This window comes from Micromys minutus (genome assembly GCF_963924665.1).
Source record: "Micromys minutus genome assembly, chromosome: 16".
Taxonomy (NCBI): domain Eukaryota; kingdom Metazoa; phylum Chordata; class Mammalia; order Rodentia; family Muridae; genus Micromys; species Micromys minutus.
The window spans coordinates 14,658,316-14,679,096 of NC_137985.1; the positions used below are offsets into that span (position 1 = coordinate 14,658,316).

General features: G+C 39.4%; 1 protein-coding gene across 1 annotated transcript in view; it reads right to left on the bottom strand.

Annotated features, from left to right (window-relative positions):
* Positions 1 to 20,781, bottom strand: part of LOC308430871 (uncharacterized protein) — a gene marked incomplete at both ends in the record, with an annotated part of 216,021 nt that overhangs the window by 103,382 nt on the left and 91,858 nt on the right. Inside the window, 17 exon segments of the mRNA XM_080930149.1 lie at positions 2,961 to 3,017; positions 3,185 to 3,220; positions 3,314 to 3,480; positions 4,481 to 4,548; positions 4,738 to 4,859; positions 7,552 to 7,608; positions 8,264 to 8,299; positions 8,412 to 8,584; positions 9,693 to 9,760; positions 9,982 to 10,106; positions 12,398 to 12,433; positions 12,532 to 12,704; positions 13,684 to 13,751; positions 13,954 to 14,078; positions 19,002 to 19,064; positions 19,288 to 19,326; positions 20,471 to 20,643. Coding sequence (XP_080786275.1) covers positions 2,961 to 3,017; positions 3,185 to 3,220; positions 3,314 to 3,480; positions 4,481 to 4,548; positions 4,738 to 4,859; positions 7,552 to 7,608; positions 8,264 to 8,299; positions 8,412 to 8,584; positions 9,693 to 9,760; positions 9,982 to 10,106; positions 12,398 to 12,433; positions 12,532 to 12,704; positions 13,684 to 13,751; positions 13,954 to 14,078; positions 19,002 to 19,064; positions 19,288 to 19,326; positions 20,471 to 20,643 — 1,586 coding nt within the window.

Sequence of the window (20,781 nt, forward strand, 5' to 3'; positions counted from 1 at the left end):
AAGTAGTGTGTCTCCAGTCACACCATTTTGAACTGGCAGAACCAAGCCACATAATTGTAGTCATTTCATGATTTTGGATCTTTTACTATATATGACTCTAAGCCCTTCCATTAGAACCTTATTTTTATTCTACTGGCATTTAAAGGTTTATTACATAAACCTTACAATAGTAAGTAGAGGATTTTTTTTCCTTTTTGTTTGAATGTGTTCAAGTATATCACATATGTCTGCATACATGTGCATTTGGAGCCAGAGATCATGCCTTATGTCTTCTAAATATCACTAAATGTGGTGCTCAGTAACTTGCCTAGACTAACTGACATGTAGGGCTCATGAATGTTCCTTGCTTTTCCAGTGCTATGATTACATTTATGTTCTACCACACCCATCTTTTTACACAAGTGCTGCAGAGATGAACTTAGAATCTCATGATTGTGATAGAAGCACATTACTTGACTAAACTATCATTCCAGTTCTAATATGACTTTTTTTTAATAACAAGATTTTTTCTGTAGTTCTTATAATTTTATATCCAGGCAATATGCAGTCAAATAAAAACATGCCAGTAACCTCTGAAACTTATTTGCAGATGTATTGAACTATGTTCATTCCTCCAGTTGATTTGTTATAATAAAAAATGGGACTGAGTAGACACAATCACACAAAATCATCATGCAGTATAAATGACCCTGTTTTCTAACCTTGGCAATTGGACATTCATTCTCATGAATTATGCAGAGAAAAGGATGCTTTCCTTATCAATTGTCAAGTTGCTAAGCATACATGAATTTGCAAGTGACCTCGTTTCACCTCTTGAATCAACTCAAAAAAAATATTTCTCAATACAACCTTCTGGTTAGTTATGGAAATTATGCAGATATTCTCAAATGAATTCTTTTATAAATTAATTCTTAGTTAATAAACCAACCAGTTTCTATCTCTGAAAGAACTAAGGAAAATGTATGAATGAGAGGCCAACAAGATAGGTCAATTGGTAAAGTGACTATTGCAAAAGCTTGGAAATTTAAGTCCAGATTTCTTTCATTGCTATTAAAAGGAAGAAGCCAATCACTACTGTATAGGTCTGTAAGCACAGCTTTAAAGGGGCAGAGACAAACAGACCCCTGGAACCCATTAGTTAACCAGCCTAGGTGAATTGATAAGGTATAGATTTCTGTGTGAGAAACTGTCTTTATAAATGTGAAGAGGCATGAGAGACTGTCAGAATTCACTTAATCGGATTAAGTGATGTTAATGTAATTCCCATTTTACAGATGGAAAGACTTGCCAATGGGGAAGCTGTATAATTTGTTGCAGTTCATGCAACCACAAAGAAAAATATAAATCATAGCCATAATATGTATGATAGCATTAACTTAGTGTTCACTTAGTATGTGAGAGCTGGTATTATTATCCTAGGTCTAGATTATTTTTATATTTTAAAGTAATTTTTAATTATTTATGTATTTGAGTATGTTTGTCAAAATGTGTCCTATTTTCAGGAACCTGTTGAGGCCAGAAAAGGCATCAAATCCCCTGCAAATGGAGTTAAAGGTGAGCTTGGGTTTTTTGGAAAAGCAATTGTCAACTTCTGAGTCATGCCTCAAGAGCCACCCTTTTATATTGTAAGCAATATTTCAAGTGTTGATCTTCAATGTCATTTTCAATACAAACCCTGGCATTGCCCACATGACAATATCATAGCAAAGTTTTAGGAATCTTAGCACAATTTGAATGAGAAATGTTGCTGAAAGGTTTGTGTGTTTGAAATCTTGGTCCTTGGCTAGATGGATTGCTTGGGAAAGTTCAGGAACCTTTATGGGGTGAAACCTTGGCAGAGTAAGTGAGCCCAGTCTCACTTCCTTTCTATTTACTGAATTCAGATTCAGTGAGAACAGTCATCCTCCATTCCTACCACTGTGCCTTCTCTGCCATGACAAATTATGTACTGCAAATGGTAACTCAGAACAAATCCTGATGCACCAAAGGAGCTTCTAGCGGACTATTTTGTCACCACAATGAGAAAAAAAAATGAACTTTTATGTCACCTGACTGTACAGTTCACACTATTAGAGTCAAACAATACAAGTTGTTGAAAAGAATCAAACTCAAGTGATGAGCAGATGGATTTTCCGTGTTCTATTTAAAAACCTTTCTGGTGCTATTGGCAGTTTTAACATAGAAAATATTGTAGAATATGTGGGAAAAATGCAGGAAACAGAGATACTAGGTTTATAGATTACAAAATTAAAGCTTTACAAATTAAACCTTTGAAATTCTGCTAAAAAGATAAGACTATACTTTTGTGGTCAGGAAACTGATAAACATTTATAGTACAGGCATACTAATAATTATTAGAAATAACATCTTATCTATCCAATCTATTCAATAACAAATGATTTTTCCCTTCTCTCCTGCTTATAAAAAAAGCAAAACAAAACAAAATCTAGCTCTCGTATAGACCAGGTTAATTTCTGATCTGTCTTTCTCCACCTCCCAAGTTACAAGCATTTACTGCAAAGCTCACATTACGTGGAGCTGGTTGGTGTTCAGAATTGTTTGCATTCCAGGTAAGCATTCTCTCAGCTAAGCTGCCTCTACAATGCCAAAAATAGTCATTAAAACAAGCTTATGACTTAATGTTCATTTGATAAACTAGGGATTTGATTAAACAATGTACAAGCTCCTTGCACAACAGCCACTAAAATATATACCCCCATCAACTAGTCATGGTGGAACATACCCTAGTCATGGATGCTGGATGATGTAGCAATCAAGTATTAAAAATGGGTTCTAGAGAATGTTTTATGTTCTAGGTAAGTGTTTAGTAATCAAAGATTCTTCAGGGACCTAGAAGACTCTATGAAATCTCTTTGGTGTCTTCTGACAGTTTTTATCTCCCTCAGAACTCTGTTTATTTTTAAATGACTCAGAGGCTTTAAACTGTGGAGAATTTTTACCTGTTGGGGTAGAAGAAATGTTTGGTGTTCCTTCAGAAACAGTCGCCATCACTGAAGCTGAAATTAAAAAAATCAAGTGTTTTAACTGTAGACTCTATCCATTAAGAGGCATAAGAATGTGATACCTCCCTTGTTCATTACTAAATAAAGGTGGGTTGCAGGCATAGGATATAGTTTCACACTCATGGGCTTAGTAAAGAACAATGAAGACTCAAGATACTCACGCCTGTGGGTGGTAGCCAGAATCCGCTGTGTATACCCTACATAGATAATGAAAAACTAGTGAGAATTCGGTGGGATTGGGAAGATAGGGGTGTGGGAGGAGAAAACTATGTCTCTGAAATACAGCTCACCATTGACATAGAGTCTGTTTGGGTCCAGGGTATAGGGTCCTAGCTGCATGATGTTCAGTCTTTTCAGCTCCCAGTATACACGTTCTCTGTCCAGCCCCTGATTAGAAGTGTTGGTGTGGTAGGTGCAGATGGCATCTACTCCCGTGGCTGTCCCATTGTGCTCAAACCTGGGCAAAGCAGCCAAGGGGACTGACATTAATGGGTCATCTGGGGAGTGATCCAGAGGTGTCCGGGGCAGGAATGGAAAGGGCCAGAAGAAATGGAGCATCTAGCATAGTGGTGAAAAGCCAGGCTTATATGAATATGCTAAATTCTAATATTTAACTTGTGACCGAAAGCAGACATGGAAGGAAACTCCACCTACATCATGTCACAGTGCCTAGAGGGGTCATATTTGCAATAGATGAAAACATAAATTAGGAATTATAGCAAATTGAAACTTATATTGTTTTAAGAAGAATTCTATGCACAGAACTTAACCACCATTCTACCCCAAATTCTCCTTTATTCCAAAGTCAGAAATAGAAAGAATTAAGAATATCTGAGCATTAAGATTCTGTAGGGCACTGCAGTCTATGTGGACAGCTGAGGACAAATGGAAGAATCAGGAGCTAATATAGAACTCATGTGTTCTAAATTTTCCAGTGCTGGGAACATAAAGACAGAAGGCAAGTTGACAAAACCGGTCTAGAAACAACTGAGGAAAGATTGGTCCAACATATTTGTGATGTGTTTGTGTTTGTATGTATGTGTGTGTATGTGTATGTGCTTGTGTGTTTGTGCTCATGCTTATGTATGCATATGGATTTCAGAGTGTTTATTCCACCTTTTGAGCCATCCACCTTGGCTTCTTTCCCCCTGAGATAGCTCTTTCTCTCTCTCTCTCTCTCTCTCTCTCTCTCTCTCTCTCTCTCTCTCTCTCTCTCTCTCTCTCTCTCTGGCCTAAGGCATAAGGCACACTGATTTAACTAGGTTGACTGGCTAATTAATCCCCAGGACCATCCAGTATATACTTCATTCTCCATTTAGTACTGGGTTTACAAGCACATGTCATGACTGACTTTTTAGGAGGGTGCTGGGGATCAAACTCAGGTCTTCACACTTGGTCAGCAAGCACTATATTGTCTAAACTACGTCTGCAGCCCCCGGCCCATTATAAGGTCTCACCTCAGCAAAGTCAGTCTGCATGCAGAGTACAGGGAGCCGATACTGGTTTTACTGAGCAATGCTCTGAGCTGTGGAGAAAAGTGAGAAGCATGAGAACAATGCTGAAGATGTGGGTAAGGGGGTCATGAGAAGAGCAAGTTCTTATCTATTCTGAACTGTGTGTGAGGCTGTTGGTGCCCTTCCTGGTCATAAATTGAGTTGGTGAGTGTAGCTTTCATCTGCAGATGGACCTGTATACATTGGAGTGGGTGTCTCACCAGTTTCTGCAGGATTCTCTCAGTGGTGTTGAACTTCCTGGATCCAGGGCGACCCATGTCCTCCACATACTCCAGATTAGTGACAGTGAAGTTGATGGTAAATGGTACCAGTATAGGGCCTGCTACAGTAGAAGGAAGGGCGGGATGGGAGAGACACACTCTTTAAAGTTATTTAACCAATTTTTTCTCCCTGAATTAGGGTTGGGGCACCACCTCTGTATATCTCTATTACTCAGAGGGGGTTTCTTCAAAAGGGAATGGTTTCAGCATCAAGAAGACTGAGACATACCAAAGATGGATATGGTTACTCTTGTCTCATAAATGTACCATCATCAATAAAGGGGATATATCTGATTCTCTAGGAGACTGAACATCATATGAGCATTATCTTTCTTGAAATTTTGTTTAACAAAATGTATTCTCTGACACCTGTTTATTTATTGATTGTGTGTGTATTTGGATTTGTCTGTGATTGAGTATTATGTGCTCATGTATTTGAGGACCATTGCATGTGGGACTGCATATATGTAGATTACAAATGACACCTAAGGTGTTTTTCTTCAGGAAATTTTGATATTGCTTTTTAAAAACTGGTTTTTAATTGGCCAAGTACTCATCATGTAGGCTAGAGTGGATATCCAGTGAGTTCCTAAGATCCTCAAGGCTACATCTGCCATGAGCTAGGATTATAAATATATGACAGTACATATCTTCCTTCCTTCTTTTCCTCCTTCCCTTTTCTTTTTTCTTCCCTCTTTCTCTCTCTCTTCTCTTTTTTTAATTCTTTATTCTCTACCCTTTCTTCCTCTCCTTTTAACATGGGTTCTGGGGAACTGAACTCTGATCTTCAGGCTTGCAAGGAAAGCAGTTTAAAACAGCTATTATATCAGCCTGTATTATTATTTTTATTCTTATTCGTAAGAAACATATATGTTGCTCCTTCATGTGTGAGGTCCTATTTAAAGAGCCTGCACACAATGAATTTGTTATTATAAATCAAATAACTATTATTAAATCCAAACTTGGCACAAGGAGGACTGGTAAAAATGGTTTGGTGAGTTAAGCTGCTTGCTGCCAAGCCTGCTGATTTGAGTTCTGTCCCTGCAAACCACATTGTAGGACAGAACAGACTCCTTCATGTTGTCTTCTGAAATTCACTTTTTTATAGTGATGCACCACACACACACACACACACACACACACACACACACACACACACGCACGCATGCATGCATGCATGCATGCATGCACACACATGTGTATGTCTGCTTACACAGAGAGAAATTAATTTATCAATGAATGTAAATAGAAATGGAACCAATAGGAAATTAAATAATTTTCCCAATTAAATAATTTCACCTTGAAAACAGGGCATACTGTTGTATTTATATATTGCTTGTTCATTTAAAGTATGTGAGCTTATAGTATTGTGTTAGATTCTGATTATTTTTATATTACTGATAATGTTTTAAGCACTATTTCAATACTGTTTTCTCACAAGTCCTATAATTCTTTCTGACGAGGTCTCATATGGCCCATGCTGGTCTCTAACCAGATATGTGGTAAAGGATAACTTTTTTTTATCATCCTGCCTCCTTTGTCCAAGCCTTATGATTAGAGGCATCCCTCGTCATACTGAGTTTAAATGGTTTTGGAGGTGGAACTCATGGTTTCATGCATTTAGGCCGGCAGGATACCACCTAAGTTATATCTATAACTAAGCCTTTTGATTTTGAGTCATGAAAATTTGGCATAGCAGTGTGATTGTGTGTGGGGGGTAACTTACATCATCATATGATATAGATCTTTCCATACTAGAGTAAAATAGAAGTTGTCAACAGAGATTAAATTCCAAAGGATAATAATCAGTTTTCCTTGCCCAATTTTGAGATATTACTGATAAATTTTTAACTCTAACTTCTTAGTTTTCAAAATTTGTCGTTGGGGAGGATATATATATATATATATATATATATATATATATATATATATATATATAATCTGTGTTAGCATGTGCATATGAAGGTCAAAGGACAACTTGTAGGAGTGTGGTTTCTCCTTCCACCATGTGGGTCCCAGGGAGAGAACTCAGGTTTGCAGCCTATATCCACTGAAGTACATCTACATGCCTGTAATTTTTCAAAGTTCTCCCAATAAAAATGTTGCCAATGGGGTAGACAAAACAAAAAACAAAAAAACAAAACACTCCCACAGAACATAATCCTAAAAATAAAGAATTCATTATCTGATGATTGATTCATCAATGTTCATCAATTTAGTACAAATCAAGTCTTCTTGAAAAGTCTAATGAGAGAATACAACTATAGATTTTACACATAGTAAAGAACTGGGTACACATTTGAATTAAAGAACAAAGTCAATAAGAATTGTCCAGAATAACTACCCACCCATTCAATAATAGGAGTCCTTGATGCAAGCTGTAGATTGATTTGAATTGCCCAGTTGACAAATCAGGAATCTGATGTTTTGCTGAGATGGGTGGTGAAACCACAGTGACTACACACTAGATATCTAGTTTTCCCCCACAGCCCTGTTGCTTTATACACTCATAAGAGCTGGGGAGCAATTTAGAGGACAGTGGCCAGAGATAAGTTTCAGAAACAAGTAGCAGAAGTTCTGAGTGCCAGGTAATAGATAAGATTAAGCAGATTCTCAGTGGCTTTGGAAGAACATGTGAAAGTCATTAAGAGTAAATCATGGGTTCACCTAGACCATGCTACTTCTTCTACCCCTTCTCCTGACTCTATGTATTCTAGGACCATTATACACATCTTGAGAAAGAACAGTTCCCACCTGTAGGACTGGGAGAGTTGCTTATCATCCCCATAGAAGCAATGGTCATCATAGACACTGTGAAGGAAAATTGTCAGATAATGAGAGTAGAACGGTCATTAGATGTCATTAGAGACATCTGGGAAAGAATACAGATGTTAGATTAATTTTGTTTAAAGTCTTTATCTATCACAGGCCAGAGATGAGGTAGCCTTGTGTCCTTTATCAATTTCATCGGAAGTGAAACATTCATTCCAGGAAGGAGAGGGGAGGTTGATGAGGCTTACAAAATCAACAGACTACAAGTAAAGCTAAGACTAGGAGATTCGTGATGACCCAAAGTTAATAAAGCAGTGAAAAACTTTGAGGGGAGAAAATGCTGAGGGATGAAGTGCCTGACAGAGACTACAGGACTGGGTGAGGTACCTGGAAAGCTCTAAGGGTATAGCCATGCTAAGGTGGCTGCTGGTGAAGAGGCTTCCTTTGAGCCATCCTGCTTTTGAGAGTAACACTAATGAATTCACTGCTCACCCAAGCTGGTGCTACTTTGGTGTGTCATTAGTTCCCTATCTGGGGTGAGAACATGTTTTTGTGTCAAGAATCTTCAAGAAATGTATTAGACAACGGTTTCTAAATGGAGATTAGGCCTTTGACTTTTTTTCATTCAGAAATTCCATACCATAGCTGGGAATCACAGGTGTGGTTGAGACTTACGAAAACTGAGAATACTTACTCTGGGTAGTGGTAGCCATAATCTGATGTGTGTAACCTGCAGAGCAAATGCAAGAAAGAATGAAAATGGAGGGAATGATGAAAGGGAGGTAAGGGAGAGGAGAATGTGGGCTCATGACTAAAACAAAATGAAGGTTGCCACTGCTTACCATCAACATAGAGACTTTTCTTATCCAGAGTGTAAGGGCCCAACCTGTTGACACCATAGGTCAGTCTGCTGATCTCCCAATACACCATCTTTCTGTCTAGTCCAAGGCCAGTGGAATCAGGGTAGTAGGTGCAGACAGCATCCACTCCTGTGCCTGTACCATCATTTTCAGTTCTGAACAGATGAGACAATGATTAATAGTAAATGTATTTATCAAGGAGGCACCCTGGGATGAAGAGACAGCTCAGTGGTTAAGAACACTGACTGCTCTTCCAGGGGTCCTGAGTTCAATTCACAGCAACCACTTTGTGGCTCATAACCACCTGTAATGGGATTTGACACCCTTGTCTGGTATGTCTGAAGACAGCTACAGTGTACTCATATATGTTAAAAAATAAATAAAATAAATAAATAAATACACAAATCTTTAAAAAAGAGAAAAAGGAGGCATTGTGAAATGCTGGAACAGTGCAGGAAATAGCCACAAAAAATAAAACAGTTATTAGAGGCCCAGGGAGGTGGGTCAATAGGTTTGGGCATTTGTTTCTAGTCCTAACAACCAGGATTCCATCCCTGGAACTCACAAGGTATAAAAAGAAAGGTGATGCTAATAACTTATCTTCTGGCTACATATGGATACCATGGTATTGGTGTTCACACACACAGACACACCCGCATACCCACAAACACAAACACACACACACACACACACACACACACACACACACACAGAAAAACTCACACAGGCATACACACACACATGAATACAAGGACTCACACACAGTCACACATACATACCGAACAAAGAACAATCTTTAAGAAGGAAAAAAGGAAGATTAGGTCAGACAGTAACCAATGTTTGAGTCTGAGCACATTGATTTTCACACATTTTTATCAAACACATGACTCAAACTGTGACTCTTGTGTCCTGGAATCTGAGGAGTTCACGATCCAAGATAAGTGGAAACTTTAATACTGACAGCAAATAGAAATGACAAGTTTTTGTCGTAAAAGTAATGAGAGCTCAGAATATTAACGTGTAATTTTTTTTTCTATTCCAAAGACAGCAAATGAAAGTGAAAATTCAGACAGGGTGATCAGGAACAGTAAAATTGTGATACTGTGTATTGGTTGTGAGATAGCTGGGGTAAGGTGGCAGGATTAGAAGACATTGTCAGGGCTTCCTCACGTCACCTGAACCGATGTCACGTGGAAGGGAAGCAGAAACGAGACTGAGTATGTTTTTAGGTTGGGTACCCCAGTTCTATGTTCCGAAACCCACCTGAGCAAGGACAGTGTGCAGCCAGTATATAGGGCTCCGACTCTGGATTTTTTGAACAGTGTCTTCAGCTGTGGAAGGAGGTTGGAAGAGTGAGGAGAGATGGTCATGTAGAGATGAGGCAGAAGTGAAGCTGGCAGTTTATTGAGACATTTCACCCTTGGGGTCAGGCTGAGATGGGAGTGATCTTCTTACATGATTTCAACTTTGAAGTCAGGGGCATTACATGGGAGGTAGGGATGGCTTATACCTCTATGCAGTCAGTGCTTTACACAACAGACAGGACTCTCACCAGGCTCTGCAGAGTTCTCTCAGTGATATTGAACTTTCTGGATCCAGGATGACTCATGTCCTCTTCAAACTTCAAGTTAAGGATGGTGAAGTTGATACTAAAATGCTCTAGGACAGGCCCTGCTTCTGTAGAGGAAGTGGGATAAAGGCACCCACCTAGGTTATTATTTCTCTCTCAACTTGAGCTTGGGGCATCATCTGTTTTTATGTTCTTGCACCAAGGAAATTCTCCTCTATGAAACACAGTTTCTTTGAAAATATAACCTCACACCAGCATGGGGCAAAGTTTACAATCAAGCAGAAAGGAAATAGATCAGTCCCTCAAGGTTGCAAGCTATCTATAGGTTTCTTCCTATCTGAAGCGCCTTCTTAAAATCCAGTCTGTTCTGAAGTCAACAATTCTTCAGTGAAATACATGTTGGTATTGATTGATTGATTGATTGGTGATTTTGTGTGCACATGTCAAAACATGAGTATAAAAACCAGAAAAAAAATTCAGGAATTGGTTCTGCTCTACCACAGTATAGGTCCCAGGAATAAAAGTTAGTTCATAATATTTGGCAAAAAAATGTCTTTACTTTTTAAGTCATCTCACCCACCAGTTTGTATGCGGCAGTCTGTATATCAGTCCACATATAGGGACTTTACATATAGTTTCTTTACTTATATTAGACTGATTGCCTGCACTGGATAATGTATTGTAACTCAATGGAAGTAGGTTAAAAATAAAATAAAACAAGGAAAACTGCTGCCAACTATTAAATATTTGCCATCAATTCTATAGGTGGCAGATTCCATAGTTAATCCTGAACATATATTGTAATTTTTATGCATTCTATTCACTCAGCATATATGAGAGTGTGCTATTGCTTTAGATCTGATTTTTCTTAATATGAATGTATGTATATATATATATATATATATATATATATATATATATATATATATACACACATATACATTTCTCATATGTGCATATGTGTGGAGACCAGAGAAACAACACTGGGTGCCACCCTTGGCATAGGGGCTATCACTGGTCTAACTTACACCACATATGCTATACTAGCTGTCCAGGGAGGTCCATGGATCTACCCATCTCTACCTCCAGGTCCTGGAATTACATGTAACAACTATCATACCTGGCAATTTTACATGGCTTTAAGGAATCAAATTCATGTTTTCTGCTTACAAGGCAAGAACTTTGCTGAACTACCACTTCTGTCCCTGAATTGTCTTTGACACACTGGCCACTATAACCTTCAGTTACCATCTATGAGTTTTTTGGGTTTAGATGCTTTAAAGGATGAGGAAAGGATTTAAAGTCACAAACAACCTACAGGATTAATGATGAGTTTTAGAAAATTGCTTGGGATACTGAGTCTGATGCCTAAGAAATTCTCTAGGAATTGAGAAGACCTTGTCATCAAGAGTTGACATTGGGCTATTTAAGGATGTGTTACCTACTCCATCCTTCCTTTGGCCTGTTGAAATTATAAGAGCATATATAGAGGAAACATTACTAGCTATAGGGCTGAAGACCAGAGTTGTCATCCTTCTAGAAATAATGATCACAATAGAACCCAAGGATTAAAAGTCTACCAGTTATTTAGAGTGAAAAATACTTTGATTTTGAAGCTATTGGAGGGGGTGCAAATGTGTAAAACATTAATGTATAAGTGTGCATATGCATTTCATTGTATATGGAGACCAAAAGAAGACATTGGGTGTCATTTTTTTATAAATTATTTTATTTGATGTGGGTTTGTGTGTTTGTGTGTGTGTATGCACGCACACATAGATGTCTTTGTATCATGTGCATATTTGATGCTCAGAAAGGCCAGAAAAAATGTATCTGTTCCCTTAGAAATATAATTACACATTGTTATAAGCCCATGGAATAAACCGAGGTGCTCTAGGAGGACAGCTAGTGCTCTTAACTGCTGATTCACCTCCCGAGCCTGTCAGGAATTGATCTTTCTTAAGTACTGTACACTTTGTGTTTTAAGCCCAAAGTGTAATGGGGCAGCTGGGTGGTATCTGTCCTCAACTTGTATAGTTCCCAGAACTCATTGTCCTGCCACATGATAGGACCTGTGTATCCACAATTCAACTAGACTGCCTGGCCAGGAAATCCCAAGGATCCCCCTGGCTATTCCTTCTAAAGCTAGCATTACAAATGTGGACCCTGAAACACAACTTTTCTAAAGAGCTGCAAGAGATTAAGCTCTATACCCACTGCAAGCATTTTTCTGAGCTATCCCTCCAGCCAGACTGGATAAGGGTAAATGTTTTTGTTCATCTCTAGGATGAAAGAGGCTTAAGGAAAACAATATAGACGAGAGGATGTTGTTTCTTTTAATTTCATGGGGCTGAGACTTACAGCATAGGAGAGACTTAACGAATCTCAGAATACTCACTTGTAGATGTGATGGACAGGATCTGTTGTGTATAACCTGAAGAGAAAATAAGAGAGTGAGAATGGGGTGAGGCAGTGGGGGCTGGGAGGGGAGACTGTCTGCTCTGCACAAGAGCACAGAAGGCCAGTGCTCACCATTGATGTAAAGGCTGTTTTTGTCTAAGGTGTAAGGGCCCAGCTTAGTGACACCATTGGTCAGGTTTCTCAGTTCCCAGAATACCCGTTCAGTGTTCAGCCCGGGTCCAGTTGGGTCTGCATGGTGAGTGCAGGTGGCATCTACCCCTGTGGCTGCTCCATTATTCTCAGGCCTGAGAAGAACAGATGAGAAGAAGAATACTTAGGAAGCATCTTAAGGTTATGGACAGGAGATAAAAGAGTTAGAGGAGATAAGATGAATTGTGTAGGTGTGACTCATAAGGCCTATATTTGTTGAGTATATTGACTTCCAGTAGTCAGTGAACTTCAACAGACATAGAATAAGACTTTTTATTGAATGCAAAAGATGAATCTAAATTCTTATGATGTGAGAAATAGAGTGTTCATATTAAAGACAGATATGAATTTGAGAATTAAAGCAAAGAGCAGAGACAGCATCTGTGCTTGTCAACTGTCAACTTGAATCACCTGTAAATATAATTTTAATGTGAGGTTATCTACACTGTGCCAAACTGTGTACATGCCTGTGGGTAATGATCTTAATGATGGTAGTTAATGTGGGACTCCCTAAGCCTATGGTGGTTAGTACCTGTAATGTGTAAGAATGGAGAAGTCAATCAATGTAGAAGTGAGAGAGCATTTCTAATGCTATTTCTCTCTATTCTTACATGTATTGAAAGGAATATATCAATCATTAGCTACTCTGATTTTCCTGAAATTAATTATAAGCAGTCACTTGAGGTGTAATGCTAAAATAAACCATTTCCCCCCTAAGTTGCTTGGTCAGAGTACTTATCAGAGTACTCAAAATGATACTTTATCAATATTATAAAAGAAATCCCAGGGATGAAATTTAAAGCTCCAATGAAATTCCCTTTTGTTCCACAGTGAGGGAATGAAGGTGGGAATTCATAATGGACAAGCAGAAGTTCAACAAGCAGCTAATGGTCTGCAGGCTATGGATGGGAGGACCTGAAGTGGAGATTGTATGACTAGGGGACAGCTTGGGTGCTGAGTCTAGCACTTCTGGATTTTCATAAGGGTAATGAACATACAAGAGAAAAAGGAAGAAAGGTACAGATTAGATGTGGGACACAATGAGGATCCTGGCTTGTTTTTGTTAGGACTTACCTAAGCAGTGCCACTCGGCAGTCAGAATACAGGAGGCTGATACTGGTTTTATTGAATAAAGGCCAAAGCTGGGGAAATAGGGAGAAGGCTGTCAACACAAGGACTGAGGGATACAGACTCTTGGAGATGTGTGGAGCTAGTGTTGCTGAGTAAATCTGGGATCTATGGAACTGGGTTGAGGGTTGTGTAGCCTTCTAGCAGGGTATGGCCTAAGCTGATAGGTTGGCTTACATGTTTGTAAAATCTGCATCTACTGGACAGAGCTCTTACCAGTCTTTGTAGGATTCTCTCAGTGGCATTAAACTTCCAGGATCCAGGGAGACTCATTCCCTCCTCATACTCAAGGTTGGTGATGGTGAAGTTCATGGTGAAAGGCACCAGAGGAAAACCTGCCACTACAGTGGAGATGGGAGAAATGTACAGTGAGCTGCTGGATCCTCTGGGTTGTTGTGTATCTTCAAGCACTATGAAGTCTTCCTCTAGGATTACAGTTTTCCCAGAGAATAGAGTAGATTAAGTATCACTTGTTATTTATAAAGAAAGTGGGATTTCTCTATGGGATTTAGTATACTATGGTGCATAAATTGATCACATCAGACCCCGTGCTGGGAAAATACCAACATGTATCTAGGTTTGGACATAATGCAATTTGTTTTTATACAACCCATGCAGTAATTTTTCAAAAATAATGTTAGTGTATTTACATTTTGAGATGACTGATTATAATCACTCAATTGATGAGTTGGATTTGGTTCTCATAATCTCTATGGAGTAGAAATAAAGAGCAAATTCTCATAGATTGTCCTCTGCTTTTTAACACTCACATTATAATTAATTTAAGAAGTATTTTTAAAGTCAGAAAGTTGCCTATGGACAGGTTCAGTTATTAAAGTCAAGAATAAAGAAAAGGGCTTGAACCCACGACCTGTCTACAAAAAGCAAGGTATGATGGTACACCAATGTAAATCCAGTATTCTTGAGTTGGGAACACGAGGATTTCTGTGGTTCACTGGCCAGCTTTTGTTCTTTTGTAAACTCTGGGATAGTGAAACACGTTGGCTCAAAAACAAACTGAATCATGGCTGAGAAATAACATCTATGGTGACCTTCAGCACCCAGCATATATCTCTGTATGTAAACTAACCTGCTTTCTTCTGTACATGGACACACACCCAAGAGATTTTTTTTTTGGAAATTTATGTGTTATATTGGGTAATACTCCACTTTAAATGCTTTTTGTTTGTTTTTAAATAGGGGTCATTGATCTGGTGGGAGATTTTATTGGGAAGCAGATTTTATAGATGTAAATCTTAGACATGGGGAAATTAAATACTTATATAATCTTCAAAAGGTACATCCTGAGTCAAGCCCAGCCTTTGCAGCTGCAGTATTTTCTGCTTTAATAATGTCCAGGGACAGGTACAGATCACAGTGCAAGCTCAGTTCCCTTCTAGTGATCAGTGATAGATATAATGTTGGAAGCAGGAGGTCTTTGTTAGAACCCAGCCCACACTGCTCTTGAGATACCCACCTGCACCAGCTTCTTTCCTATAGGCATTGTAATGGAAGAAATAAATCCCCTAACAAAAGCCTGTCTGTCAATATGTAATCACCCAATAGACTTCTCAGGTTCCTGCATTGCAAGAGAATATCAGGACCTTCCCAGAAGGTCACATGTCTCAGGATTTCACAGTCCGAGACATTTAGAGCATTACCAATGGTGATCTAACCCATACACTTGCACCTGAAACTAGATGTTCCTCATTTCCTTACTTCCTCCCCAACCTTAGAGTCACCCATTCCTTCCAGGGAATACAAGGTCCTGCTTTCTGTCCCTGAATAATCAGATACAGCCTGCTGACTACTTAGGAATCAGAGGCAGCCTGCTGACAACTACAAATCCTAGACAGTCTTCTGTTTGATTTCAGATCCCAGGACAATGGACTGAGGTGTATATTTCATATACTAAAACAGCACTTGCAGTCTGGTCTCCCAGCATCTCTCAATCCCTACTTGGCATATCCTGACCCCAACCCTAAACCTTTCAGCTCAAGAGTTGGGCAGACCTTTCCCTAGAGACTCTTCCCTATACAATCTAGACATTTTGAGCTACACCTCCCCCACCTCTTGCTCTCTCTTGCTCTCTCCTCCTCTCTCCATCTCAGTGTGCTTTCTTTTGCATTCACTCTAGTCAGCTCTGTGTTCTCTTTGCCTCTGGCCTACATCATTGGGCAGAGTAAACCTGCTGGAGAGCAACATCACAATACACCTGCATTTATATATACTTAAAAATCTGACTTGAATTGCCTCATTTCACTGACAGAAAAAAAAAAAAAAAAAAAAAAAAAAAAAAAAAAAAACACCACTGACCACTTAGGAACCAGAGACAGCCTGCTTACATGACACTCCCTTCCTCTAAGATCTATGAGAAAGGAACCTAATTTTGCCTCAAGTGTCTGATCTTTCTTCAGAATCTCCAATAAGCTTTCTGTCCATGGGAATGGTTAGCCTTCTAATGAATCTCTCATCTGAAATTACCATCTTCCTCAGTGTTGCCCTTGAGTTTCAAACTCTAGTGCTTCCAGGGATATTACAGAAGAGAACAGATAAGATGAAGATGGTGTCTGTTCTTTTAGAATTCCCAACAGTGCTAGTATACAGTATGAGAAGGATGGGTATGAAATTCTAAACTTCGGCTGAAGTAGAGCCAGTCTCTGCTCCAGACCATTACCTTTGAGATCACCCTGCATTCCTCAGGTTTACACACAGTGTACATTGTTCTCATTTTTTCTTAGAAAACTAAGGGACTCTGGAGATGGCTCAGTATAAACATAAGGGCCTTATTTCAGATCATCAGTACCTATGTAAAAAGCAGGGTGTGGGGCTACACTACATCACTGTGAAGCCAATATAGGTAGATAGAGATGGCAGGATCTCTGAAGCTAGCTGGCCAAAAAACAACTGTGATGCTTTGCATATGCTCGACCCAGGGAATAGCACTATTTGGAGGTGTGATATTGTTGGAGGAAGTTTGTCACTATGGTCTTTAAGACCCTCATCCTACCTGCCTGGAAGCCAGTCTTCTCCTAGTGGCCTTCAGATGAAGATATAGAACTCTCAGCTTCTCCACCACCTGTCTGCCTGAACACTGTCGTGTTCCCACCTTGATGATAATGGGGTGAATCTCTGAATCTCTGAACCAACACCAATTAAATGTCCTAATAACAAGTGCCTTGGTCATGGTAACTGTTTACAGCAGGAAAACCCTAAGAGACTAGCCAATCAGAGTTGATGACCTACAGGTTAGTTACAAACACTATGCCAAATATAAGGGGTCAGATGTTCAGAATGACACTCATCACTGATCTTTGGGATCCATATGCAGGTCCATGCATGTCCAAGCATATATGCACAACACAGCACAACAATCTCTGTCTCTCTGTTTCTGTCTCTGGCTCTGTCTCTGTCTCTCTGTCTCTGTCTCTCTCTTTCTCAATTAAGAACTAGGAGAATCAGACTTATTCAGGTCTTTCTCAAGAGGCCCCATGAAAGGACAAAAGAAATTGTAGGTCTGTGACCTGAATATGAATCTACACACTCTCTTTGTCTCCATTTAAGGACCAGGCCTGATTTTGCAAACAAGGCCATAGGCATCAGCTCCAGGAACAGATTATAAAATCTAGAAACAAGGTCATTAAACTCTCTCCCAAACCACAGGCTGTTGATAACCACAAAAATGGGAAAACATCGTATCTCAGAGTGGGCCATCTGTGCTGGGAAATCCTATCTCATTCTATGGTTAAACATTTGTGACATAGAAATGTAGACTGCTGACTACCTATGACCTCCTAGCTCACACTAGTGAAACCTTAGATTACCTAATTCTTCTAGAGAGTTCATTTCCCATAAGTAGGCCTTAATGCCTTTGTCTGGTGCTGCCATTGCCAAAAAAGCTTGACCCCTGATTTCTGGTTATTTCTATAAAATAATAATCTTTGTCTTTGCATAATATCTGAGTCTGTGGTCTTCCTTCAAGAATTTTGGACCCTTACAGTCCTTGTCCATGAACAGACTTCGAAAACACAGTCTGTGTCTGGAATACAGGCTCTATCCTATGCTGAACAGTCAGTAGGACAGAGGGGGGAAAAAGACTGTTTATGTAAGTGCTCAGTTAATATAAGTGACATTAGGGTGGGACCTATGGGTATATGGACGAATTTCTCTCTCCTTATTTTTCTAATGACCCACACCAATAAGGGTCCTGAAGTGTAAGGAGAAGTTAAGCTCCTAATTCCTGGGGGATCTGACTTGTCTTCCTGGGCTGTGATTTTCATCTAAGGCAGCTGTCTCTGAGGAATCATGTGCTCTCTTTCCAATAATGCCTGACTTAGATGTCTTTGTCACCATCCCCCCAGCTCCCTGGAAGCAATATATATGATTCTTAACTTCTTAATAAATTTGTTCTTCATAAGTTATTAGCTTATTCAAGATCTCCTGGTCCTGTATTGCTTTTATATTATTTCTTGTCATCTTTATTTCCCATTCCTTTTATATTGGATATTTTATTTATTTACATTACAAATGTTATCTCCTTTTCCAGTTTCACTTCTGAAAATCCCCTATCCCATCTTCCATCTCCTTGCTTCTATGAGAGTGTTCCCCCATCCACCCAACCATTCCTGCCTCCCCAACCTGGCATTTACCTACACTGGCATCCAGTCTTCCCATTACTGTTCCTTTCTCTCAACATGTCTCTGAATGGAACCCTTGTCTCTGCCAGAGGTTACATGGTTTAGTTTACAGCACCCACATCTGGTGGTTCACAAATGCCTACAACTTCAACCATAGGGGCTTAGATCAGCCATGGATGCATTGTAGACAAACACAACACACACAAATGCATGTGTGCAAGCATGCCTGCACCTGCACACACACACACACACACACACACACACATACACACACACACACACACACATTAAAATTAATACAAACCAGGGACTTAGGTATGTCACTTAAGCATTTACTACTAAACTACAAATAGGGGAATTAAATGAGTGACCATTTGAATCTTAGTATGAAGTTTTAAATAATTATAGCATGTGATAGTTGAGGAAAAGAAGGCCATCAGAATAAACACATTGTCCAAGATTAATATGGCTGAAGATTTGAGGATAACTAATCTCTGGCTCCTGAGAAATTCAAAGAATAAGAAACACCTATGAACAATCTGAGCTTTTACAAATATCTCCATAGTCTTGTCTTTCAGACTGAAGATGTTGGCGTCCTAGAAGAAGGTGAAGAGAGAAGTCACTTACCTGTAGAGAAGATAGGTTTTGCAGTGGAGCTCTCAGTGAAAAACATAGAGGAAGTCACTGGAGCTGAGGAGAAATAGATTGGAATGAAAAATTCTATTTGAGGTACTGCATAAATGTCACAAGAGAGTATCTTTGCTCTCCAAATTGGGTCATATGATGGGGGTATGTGAAAGTCCAGATTTTTATTTTTTTGTTTGTCTATAGGAGGTTGGATTCAGTAGCTAATAGATCAACTATTGTTCCCATAGATGTAGTGAACAAAACCATCATCATCTTAAGTACTCACTGTGGAGAGTGGAAGCAGAGGTTCTTATATGTGTAAAACCTGCAGAAAGAACAGGAGACAATGATTATGTGAGGACAGACATGTTTGTAACCTAGTTTAGGCCCATTAGCCACATCTCCAGGTGAAACTTCAAATCTATACAGGCAAACTCTTAGCATCATCAAGAGAATAATTTCTGATTGTGTAAACTTACATTTTACTTGGAACACCAGACACACCCCAAATTCCTGCCACATATATTCACATACTGTTCTTTTTAAAACCTCTTGGGTATTTGATGGCATGCATGGGGAGGAAGGTGAAAGATCCAACTTTTGTGTAAGATGGAATCTTTGATGTCTTTGTGATAGAATCTTATTCTGTAGCTCAGCAGGCCTTAACCTTGCTCTGTAACTCAGGCTGAGCACAAACTTGTGGAAAATCTTCCATCTCATTCTTTAATTATCATGACTGCAGTGGCTACCATACCTGGTAAATGCTTTCTGGTTTTCCCATTTGCTCCTTCTTCTTATTATATTCACTACTCTATTCTTTCCCATCCCTCTTTTCACTTACAGTTCTAGAGTTGTAATCAAGAGTCCTGCACTTACCAGGCAAAATCAGAAATCATAGGCATGAACCACCATTTGCAGCTCAGTGTAACATTTCAGATAGAAGTTCCTGATGGAACTAAGGCTCAGAGAACAAGGTCAGACACATAGCAAGCCCGACAGTGGTGGATTAGCTCCACAAACATTTGAGATTTACTTGTATGGGATTATACTGCAAATTCAGCACTCAAGGGAGCTGGAATCATCAGTTTGAGAACAGACTGAGTTAGATTGTTAGTTCTAGGCTACATAGCAAGATGTAACTAAAAGTCAAAACAACAAATCCAACTACAAACCCACCCAGTCTTGAACCAATATTGAAGCACCATTGATGTCAATCAGAGATGGTATTTGTTGTGATTCGGGCAAAGGCTTTGTTTGTTAGGAACATGTTGAAATAATGCCTTTGTAATGCAGTGATACAGAGAGAGGAGGAGGTTCAGACTCAAAAGCTTAGGTGGGATCTTAACTCAGCAGGTGTTTGCTCAGGTTTAGGAGGATATATAAGAAAGGTCTTGTGATCAACCAGAAAGTGCACTTGTCTTAGAATGACGTTATCATCTACAGTTTATGACTGCAAAGGGGATGCTCACCATTGACATACAGACTGTCCTTTTCTAAGGTGAAGGATCCTAGCTTGGTGACACCTTGAGTGCTATTGCTCAGTTCCCAGTACAGCTTCTTTCTGTCCAGCTGAAGGCCCAAGGGATCAGAGTGGAGAGTGCAAACAGCATCCACTCCAGTGGCTGTTCCATCTTTCTCAGGCCTAGCAAGGAAAACAGACAGATATTGCAAATGGAGATTCCAAGGTTATGAGTTCCTTGAGTGAGAAGAGCAGTGAGGTTTCTGATGAAGAATTAATGGGCTTGGTGCCAGAAGAAGTGAATGCATAGCAGAGCCAATG